Raw genomic sequence first — 10475 nt, 5'->3', positions numbered from 1 at the left:
TATTGTCTGTATTGTGCTTGTGATATGTTGTAAAATGTTGTATGTCTGTTAATGTTTCCCTCCTTTTATCCTTAAAATAAAAAAAAATAAAAAATGGACCAAAAACTCTGAGTTTTAATTTTTTTCTCAAAAAAGTGAAGAAGTATAGAGGACTCTCAGGATTTCCTATCTGGTTGCTAAATGTACCTCAGCTTTATCATGCCTGTTGTTGGAAGGTGACTAGAACTGTCCCCTGGAGGGAGTAAAACGGTCATTCTCTGTATCTAAGTCATTCTTACATAAAAAGTTTGGGCATCACTGAGGACTTACTAGTGAAAGTACTTAATAGAAGGTATGGTGAAAAAAATGGGTATTTAAATTTTTAAAAAATTATTATAGCAAAAGACATAGTGCTATTAATCCCCCTCAAAATATTTTCCCTTTCTTCAAGAACACTTATCCCATCATTTTTGCCACTTTCTGAGGCACTTCTGAAAGTCTTTTTTCCTATGTTTAATTGTGTTATTTTGCCTGCCTCAATGTCCTGAACTGATTCAAAACTTTATTTTTCATGGTCATTTTGACTTTGGAGAAGAACCAGAAGTTGCACAGTGCCAGGTCCAGTGAATAAGGTAGATGAGGACAGTCTCAGTTACTTTTGCCATTGCTGAGACAAAATACCCAACACCCAAAGTTAAAGCTGAAAAGGTTTATTTCAGCTCATAGTTTGTAGAGGTTTCAGTCCATGGTTGGCTGGTTCGAAGTAGAGATGGATAGCAGAGGGACGTTGCCAAGGAGAAACATCTCATGGTATGGCAGACAGGAATGCAGCAAGCAGCCAAAGCAGTGAGGGAGCAGCAAGAGCAGCAGCCTGCCTTTCCTCTCTCCCTTTATATTCTGTCCAAGCTATAAGTCTATTATTGATGCCACTCATACTCAGGGTGGGGGTTCTGTTATTTATATCCTTAATCACAGCATCACACTCTTTTTTTTTATTTTAAAGATAAAAGGAGGGAAACACTAACAGACATACAACATTTTACAACATATCACAAGCACAATACAGACAATACAGAGTTACAAACAAAGTGGTAGGGAATTAACAATGGTGGTTGTATTACATACTGATATCTTCAAAGCACACTCTTTTTTTAAAAATAAATTTTATTGGTACGTTCTGTACATACATAATGATCACATTTATCAGGGAATTTGCACCTGTACATAATATATCTTAATTCTCTTTGTTTTCCCATTCCCCTCCCTTCCCTTCAATCCTTCTACTTCTCTCCATTGACAAAACTTTGTTTCTATTGTTTTCCTTCCATTTTTTTGAGATAGGGTTTTACTATGCAGTTCAGGCTGGCCTTGAACTGAGTATGTAGCCGAGGCTGGCCTCAAACTTGCAATGATCCTCCTGCTTCAGCCTCCTGAGTGCTGGGATTACAGGCATGTGTAGTCACTGCACCCGGCCCATTCTTTTTTATAAAACCCTATTCCCTTCTCTTCCTTCCCCCTCCCACTCCCTGTTCCCCTTCCCATTTGAAGATTTTCTTTCTCCTTCCCAATATTATTCTCCATTTTTGTCCTTATTTACCCTTTGGGTTTCTCACACAAGAAACAATGGGATATTTCAACATGTGTGTCCCCACTGTCACACTCTTAGTCCACATTCGCACACCCTAACCTAACCACCTTTGAAACTCCCTACCTATGATTGTATGAAGCTTTTGGGGGACATCTATATACAAGTCATAACAAGGACATACCACAGTGTTTTCACAAACCTGCCTTTCCATTGGATGGCATGTAGCAGTATCATTCACTGTATTTTTGATCATACCTCATGAAAGACTTCCAGAAGTACTTCAGAAAGAAGTACTTCAGAAGTACTTCAGAAAGTACCAAGAATAATGGTATAAATGTGTTTGAATTAATGGGGAGTATTTTGACATGGATTAATGGCAGTGCATCTTTTACTGTTACTAATCTTTAAAAATGTAAACCTTCAATCATATCTTGTTCAATCATATCTTGTATTCCTTGAAGTTTTCTTTAAACTAAAAGTAAATTATAACTGTCTTTTGTTAGAAAGATCACGAGCATTTAAATAGAAAAACTGTAGGTAGCTTTTAGTCTAAAATACTAAGTATGTGATAACTGAGGAGTTTCTTTTTTTTTTTTTTTAATTTGTAGATTCAAAATGTTCTTCATGAGTTTTTTCAAAGGCCAGATTTTGAACTTAGTAAGTATACCTACTGGTTTTTTGTTTCTTTTCTTTCTTTTTTGGGGGGTGGGGAAGTGTGGTGGTGGAGGCACTGAATTCAGATGAAAAGTCAATGTTGAAAAATGTTGTTGAAAGTTCTTACAGGTGAAATTAATCTCTTTTACTTTTTCCAGAAAAACAACTAGAAAAGCTGAGAAGAATCATTCTCCATCCCTGTAGGCTAGGGCTCCATTTTATTATAAATATTCTCTAATACCCCTTTATTATCATATGACAGTGATGGTAAACCTTGTAGAGCTTTCAATGATAATATATTTGGCATGTGTGCCATAGATTCACCACTACAGTCTTATAACATTCTTAGAAAATATTATTTACATAATTTTAAAAGAAAGATATAATAACTTACATAAAGGAGAAATATAAAGAAAAGCATTAAAAGTCACATGTACTAATTTTAATATGTATCTGTTTTGTTACAACTTTGCTAGAAGAATAAGGCAGTAGTCAGATAGTTCTACCTTTTATTATGAACATTTAGATATAATAAGAGTAAAATTATATGCAATTAATCCTCTTTGTATTTGACATTTTGAAATAAGGGCAAAATGAATGGATTTATGTGTGTGTGTGTGTGTGTGTGTATAATTCCCATCATTACGTGTGTATTTAATCCCGTGTGTATCTGTCATATTAGAATTCAGATACAATTTATGTTACCTTCTATAACACATTCTAAAATTATGAGCAACCCTTGGTCAAGTTTCAGAATTAATTTAACATTTAATCTTTCCTCCAATTTTCACAGTAGTTACATTTTTGGAAAAGTCAATAGTAAAATTAAGGGTGAGAGTGTAGCTCAGTGACAGAGTACCTGTTTAGCATGCACAAGGCCCTTGGTTCAATCCCTAACACCAAAAGTGAAAAAAAAAAAAAAAAAGCAACAGCAAAACTGTACTCTTTAATACATAGAATACAGTTCAGTTCCAAATTCAAAAAATTATTATAAATAGATTTTTCACCTACTTGAATGTCTGACAAGAGAGGAAAATTATACAAAAATTGTGGTAGTTCTCCCCATCACTGTAATACCAAAAATTCTTCCACATAGTTCCACAATGCACGCTGGGGGCAGAGGTTAACAGTACCACCCCTATGGAGAACAGTAGATTTTGGTACATTTATTTTCAGAAAGAGATTAAAAAAAAACACAAAAATCTTATTTGTCACATAAAGAACGTGAATTAAGGACCTGGTATTTATAGAATTTATGTTCGACTGATTTTTGAGTTAATTTTTCTATCATGTGATATAATGGTTAACAATAGGTAGTGAGAATGTTTGAAGTCTGTTCTCCCCTTTTTTGTGTACTGATGATTGAACCTAGGACCTTGCACAAGCTAGGCAAGCCCTCTATCAGGGAACTTTATCCCCAGTTCTGTTCTCACTTTTCAGAATAAAAATATATCTCATCTTCCTGGTCACTGATCCCAAACCTGATTTAGACCTTTCTGACAATCTTTTTTCCTTCTCCCTGTTCTCAGCCTATCCCCAAATTGTGATTCTCTAGTCAGTTCAACCTCTGCTCCTGTTTCAGAAATTCTTTAAAATAACTGCACTTATTCATTTTATTTTGGGTGGAGGTACAGGAGTGAGTTAAGATCCCCTATGGGGATCCTGATGGAAAAAAAAAATTAGAGAAAATTGGGATAGTAAAAAAGAAAAGCAAGTTGTAGATCAATTTTTATATGTACATAGAGAAAAATAAAACATATGGAAATACACACAAAGGTTGCCAGAGAATGATAAACTGTTGACAGTGGTTACTTCTGGGGTATGGAGGAATGAAGGGACTGATGGGGGGAGTAGAGCAAAAGGAGGATATTCATGTTTTGCTGCTGGTATTTTTGTGTTATTTGAGTCTTTTGCTAAGAGAATATCTTCATATATTGTTAGTTAATTTAAGAAACATTAAGAACCAAAGACATCTTTTGATTCGGGATCTGCTAGCATAAAACAAAACAGATGTTTTTGTAGTCTTTATACTAGTGTGCATATTTTTTCTGCTTTATCCAAAACTAGTTTAAAAAATTATAGCTGGGAATGTGAATGTATCTCAGTGCTGTAGTGCTCACCTAGCATGCACAAGGTCCTGAGGTCTATCCCAGAACTGCACAATTTAAAATTAAAATTAAAAATTTAGGTTCATACTTTTTAGCATTTAAGTTGCTTGATTAAATAAAAGCCAGGAAAAAGAAAAATTTTGTAGTAATGGAAATGTTCTCCAAGTATATATTTACTTTATTATAACTATAGAAGAACATTAGTTAAAAATAATTTTATGTTTTTCTTTTGAGTACTGTAGTATAAATATAAAATATGAATGTATTAAAACAACCTAACTAGCAAATAATTTCTATTCCAAAATTAGAACCAGAGTTCAAACAAGTGGATATTATTGACTCAATGGAACCAAGATTGAGCAAAGCAGAATTCACAGAAGTAAGAAATTAATATTATCTAATATTAGTATCTAATATCTAGAAATAATCAAATTATTTCTCCAGTTTCAAACTGTCTTTTGGTGGATGTCACACATACGTTAACTTATAATTAAGTGAAAGTATAAAATTTATTTTATCAATTCTAAGATACACACTTTAAATTTTGTAAGCCCTCTGAAATTTGGCTTCATCTAACAATCAAAGGCATTTTACAATTTCTTTTAATCAGTGGCACTCATGGTATGAAAATGAAAAACTTCCACTGACATCCTCTGGTAAGATAAAGAAAAATCAACATTTTATGCTCAACAAAAGCTGGTTGTATAAATAATAATGAGACCTAAAACTTCCAAATCATTTCCTTTGGATTAAGCACTGTCCTAAGCTATCTGTGTATATTTTGGGTAATCCTCTCACTAGTGCTCATGCTCTACTAGTTTGTTAATCCTCTACTTTTATAAATAAAACCACTGAGGTTCAGAAAAAACAATAACATACACATGGTCTCACCATCTGTGGAACTGGGAAATTAGTATTTGGGCAACTTGGTTTCAAATTCTACATGGTGTGATACCTGAGAAAGTAGGATTCTATTGTAATAGAATAAATGAAAGAAGCAATTTAATGATACTAGAATTCTGAGTTGGAATAACAGTGCATTTTCTTATTTTTTCATGGTTCCTCTATTTCTTCTTGTTTTCTTTAGTGAGTCCTTAGAGTCAAGATAACTTTCTCTTTCTCTTCTCATATGCGCTCTGTTCCACTGAAGGAAAACACTATACACTGTATACAGTTTCAAACTTCTATATGATGGATTTCCAAAATGGTTTTTGAAATAATTTTTGTACATAGCAGAATTTTACAAATTCTATCTCAGTTACATTTTCATTGTGTTTCCTTAGATTCTGTTTTTGTCTATATGACACCCATCAGTCACAGAACCAAACTAATGGGCAATATTGTTTATATCTCCCCTGTTCTGCAGAAGCCATGAAATGAACCATCTCTGTACTAATTCTTACACATCAGGTCAATAATTCTCTTCCCATAAATGAATTCAGGGCCAGTTACCAGACAATCAGGTATAGCTGCTGTACCCTGAAGTCTGCCCAAATTATTCAAATTAGGCAGAACTAAATCATTTACCTTGCTTTGTCTTGCATTTTCTGTGGAAATGCCAATAAGAACTCTGCTTTAGATTTTCCCTTTGCTTTTTTTCTGCTTCTGCCTCATGACTAAAACCTGATGCCTTCTCTTTGGCACTATATGAAATGACATAAAGAAATAAAAATCTTCCAATGGAATTAGTGTCTCCATGTCATTATTCAGTCACCTCCTTAAGATAAAATCCCTCAAAATCCCCTTAAAATAAAATACAAGTAAGATAAGCTACTCAAAGAAAACATGCAGAGGAACAAACTGTTACATAAAAGCAGACCAAACATGGGAAGAAATGGCACTAAGAAAGTTTAAGAGGCAATTTATTACACCATTCGGCCTCCCCAGGATCTCTCCCAGTGAGTCAGTGCCCCACCTGGAGGAGTTTTGGGACTTTTATAGGGAAAGCAAGCAGGGAGGTACAAAGGCAGATTTGGTCCCTACATCTTTGTTTTTAATTTGTTTTCCTTTTGCCATGAGAAGTCCATGTTCTTTGTACAAGATTCTGTGGACATGAACAGTGGCAAAAGCATACCTTGAGTCAGTGTAGATATTTACCTTTTTCTCTGTTGCCTAGTTGAGAGCTTGTATTAAGGCTCACAGTTTGAGCAGAACAGTTTTAAGGAAGAGGTTCAGCTAGAAGCACCTCTTCCATGGTGATGACTGCATAGCTGGTCTGGCATTTTCCAGCCTTGACAACTTCCATCCATGAACATGGTGTACTCAGCATCAGACAAGGGCTCCATCTGTAGATCAGCTGGCTAGTGAAAAATTAATTGGTTAAGGTGAGACAGTCATGGTTATGAGGGCCAAGCTCAGAGGGCAGGAAAGGAGCTGGATTTAGAGGTGTAGTCAGTTGAAAAGTAAGTCGGGGATTTTCACAGAGTAGTCCTTGATACTGAGTGACACAGCTGTTTGAGATGTTCCTGACTGCTGAGTAGCTCTAGAATGGCATGTGGCACTTGGACTATTAGATTTTGTCCCAAAGTTAATTTGTCAGCCTCTTTGAGCAGGAACACCATCACTGCCAGTGCCCTCAGGCAGGGAGGCCAAGCCTTTGGCCACCAAGTCCATATTCTGTGAGAAATAGGCAATGGGTCTTTTCCCAGGGGCCGATATTCTGTGTTAGAACCCCTGATGCTACATGCCTCCATTCATCAACAAATAAGTTAAAGGGTCTAGTTACATCAGGAATGCCTAGCACTGGGGTGGCTGACAGCACTCGTTTCATGGTCTAGGAGGATTCAGCTTGTCCTATAGTCCAGTTTAATAGTTCTCTTGACATAGGGTACTGTTTAGAAGCAACAGGGATTGCAGTGGGACAGAGGTCAATCACCAAGGGACTACAATTAACTACAAGCCCTGGAGGTGAGTTCTGTGCCCATACTTTTGGCAACAAGTCTCTCAAAACTTTAGGGTCATGATTGTCAGGCATTTCAGGCTGATGTAGGTGCCATTCTTCTTCTTAGGGTACAGTCAGCATCAATATCAAGTTTGGAGCAGTGAACCAAAGCATGTGGGAAGCTGGCTGGTTTGGAGCAAAAAAAAAGGTTGCTCCCAACTTGGAGAGGAGGTTGCATCCTAAGGGAGTAATAGGGCACTCAGGCATATATAAGAATTTATGGTTGATAGTGTCCATCAATCTTGCGGGACCTGCTCTGACAGAATTTCTTTTTAGAAGGAGTTCCTGGGGTGCCAACAACTTGGATTCACTGGGAGGTCAACGGAATGACAGGCTGAGTTACAAGTGAATGTTCAGCCCCACTGTTCACCATGAAAGTCATAGGTTTTCCCCCTGATTCTGGAAATCACCATGGGCTCCAAGGGCCCCAGCCTAATGGAACCCAGTCTGTCCTATTAGTTGTCATCGAAGATAGGAAGAAGAGACTCAGGCTAGGTTAGCTCCAGACAGTCAGGTTTCTTTTCATCCTGCAGACAGAGGGGGCATTTATCCTTCCAGTGTCCAAATTGTCTGCAGTGAGCACATTGGTCAGCCACCAGAGCATAAGTTCTGCCGACAGTTTTAGGTTGTGAGGCTTGTGAGCACCCCCCCCCCGCCCCCGCCCCACTGCCTTGTATTGATTGCCTTGGTAGGATTGGCCTTGGTGAGGTATTTTAGGAACAGGTTTTTCTAACATTGAAGCCAGGAGACCAACTTTTTGCTGACTTCTGCAATGTGTCTCACATCATTGTTTTTTTCTTTTCTTTGCTCTATCTCAGTTCGCAAAAACCTTTTGAGCAACCTGAAGTAATTGGGTGGTTTTTATGCCAGCAAAGCCATCCACCTTTTGGATTTGTTTTTCTAATGTCAGAGGCTGACTGTGAAATGAAAACAGCATTGATTATCTGTTGATTTGGAGGCACCACTGGGTTAAAAGTTGTGTAGACCCAGTAGACTTCACAGAGTCTCTTGTAAAATTTGGCTGGACTTTCATTGGGTTCTTGAATAACTTCTGTAATCCTAGACATGTTCTTTGGCTTTTTACCTCCTTAAGCCCATGAGGAGAGCTGTGTGGTACTGATTTAAGGCCTCATAGCCTTCTGTGGTATTGAAGTCCCAGTTTGGACATGCTTGGGGCAGAACTGTGTTCACCCAAACATTAGGGTCAACCACAGTGGAGGGGACTTTGGATTTCCGCCAGGCATGTGTCCCGTCTAGAATATGGTGATATTCTTCAGTATTAAACAAGGTTAAAAGGAGCTGCTGACAGTCATCCCATGTTGGCAGGTGGGTCTAGAAGATGGATGTAAGGAGGTCAGTCATTGCTTGGGGCTTCCCTGAGTAGGATGGGTTGTGATGTTTCCAGTGTAGGTCAGTGGAACTACATGGCTGATAATACATCAAGGGCAGCTGGTTGAGTGTGCCTCCCTGAGTGCTGGGGTATACATGAAGCAGCAGCTGGAGATGAACTGGAGGTTCTAGCTGAGTGGCAGAACAGAGGTGATGGCTGATGGGGAAGTCAGTGTTTCTGTCCATGTTGATAGCTCCTGATAAAGAATCAGCCTGGGTTTCAGGAGGTGCTGCACTAGTTGTAAGCATTGGAGCTATGGAGTCTAGGATAGCAACTGGATGTTCCACGGAGGCCAGAGGTGGTGTAGCTTAGGTGATAGATGGGAAAGGTGGTAGATGCAGGCCTCCAAACAGTGGGAGATCTGGCTGTGATGGCTCAGCCCTGATGATGCCAGTGGCACCAGTGGCACTGGTTATGGTGGTGGTGCTGGCTGCGATGGCAGAAGCACTATGGAATCTGGAAGGGTGAGGCCCCCTGGTGTCTCTTGGATCAGCTGTAGGGGCACTAAGGCCAGCTAGGTGGCTTGGGGCCTGTGAATGTAAGATGGTGGCAGATCAGACTCAGGGTTTTCAGATAGGACCAGATAAAGCTTCTCCAGTTTAGGGCAGGCCTGACATGGCTTTGAGAGGTCTCAGGGATTTGTTTTGATGACCAGGATGGTCCTTTCATCATGTAGAGCACAGGCACAGAGCCAAGGCAGCAGGCTTTGACACAGGGTAAGCCAAGAATCGATATACAGGAACTGGTCAGGGTGGCTAGTGTTGAGGTCTGTTACAGCATTCCAGACTTTCCCAATGGTCTCGATGTTGAGACTTCCCTGGGGCAGGCCTGAGCATGACTGATAGACTGACTGGGGTGCCCCAGGGATCTCATTTTACCCTCTCTTGATTCTAATGAGGACCATTAGCAATGAGCAGAGGCCTGTAGTCTAGTCCTCTAAGGGGACTCCAAGAAGGTCTGGAGGGCATGCCTTCCTGTCAAGGAGCCTGGAGAGGACCCTGCTTCAGCTGCCAGGCCTCAGCCAATGTTGACCTAACTGGTCAGCATGGTCTTCCCGGTCCATGTAAATTGAGATGTTGAAATGTTACAGAAAACAGACCAAACACAGGAAGAAACAGCACCAAGAGGGTTTAGGAGGCAGTTTATTATACCAGTGGGCCTGACTGGGATCTCTCCCAAAGAGTCAGCACCCCACCTGGAGGGGTTTCAGGACTTTTATAGGGAAAGCAACAAGGAGGTACAAAGGTAGTTTTGATGCATTGTGATTGGAGGGTTGGGTGACATCATGGGTTGCTAAGGGAGTTTAAACATCTCAAGTTACATTTCAAGGCCTTCAGTTAAACAAGCATGCATATGTTATACAAAGGAAGAAATGTCCTATTATCATGCTTTTCTGAACATATCTATCTGGTTTTGGTGGGCATTCTTGGAAGACTATTTAAAATTTTAATTTCATTCTTAAAACAATAGTGCTACAATAGTTCCTTTATTAATTTAATATAGTTATATTCAAAAGTTACATTTGCTTGCAAAACATTGATTCTTCATGCTTCTTTTTTAACCCTTTAAAAACAATTTTATTGAGATACAATTTATGTAAATGGATGTGTGTACCATAAATCTTGGTGCTTCTTAGCTATGTGCCTTATACTAGTTTCCCTACAAGTGAGCAATTTAGAAAAAAATTTTTTTTTAATTTTATTTTAAGGATAAAAGGAAGGAAACATTAACAGACATACAACATTTTACAACATATCACAAGCACAATACAGACAATACAGAGTTACAAACAAAGTGGTAGGGAATTAACAATGG

General features: G+C 38.6%; 1 protein-coding gene across 6 annotated transcripts in view; it reads left to right on the top strand.

Annotated features, from left to right (window-relative positions):
- Efcab5 (EF-hand calcium binding domain 5) overlaps positions 1-10475 on the top strand; it is a 173440-nt gene that overhangs the window by 56233 nt on the left and 106732 nt on the right. For all 6 annotated transcript variants that reach the window (XM_013503354.1, XM_013503351.1, XM_013503350.1 and 3 more), the window contains exons 6-7: positions 2176-2224; positions 4638-4708. In XM_013503354.1, the coding sequence (XP_013358808.1) occupies positions 2176-2224; positions 4638-4708 (120 nt within the window). The remainder of the gene's footprint in view (positions 1-2175; positions 2225-4637; positions 4709-10475) is intronic.

The sequence above is a fragment of the Chinchilla lanigera genome, unplaced genomic scaffold (assembly GCF_000276665.1).
Source record: "Chinchilla lanigera isolate Chin_1 unplaced genomic scaffold, ChiLan1.0 scaffold00080, whole genome shotgun sequence".
NCBI classification, from domain to species: domain Eukaryota; kingdom Metazoa; phylum Chordata; class Mammalia; order Rodentia; family Chinchillidae; genus Chinchilla; species Chinchilla lanigera.
Note: the sequence above shows the minus strand (reverse complement) of the source record. Positions and strands in the feature narration are given on the sequence as shown.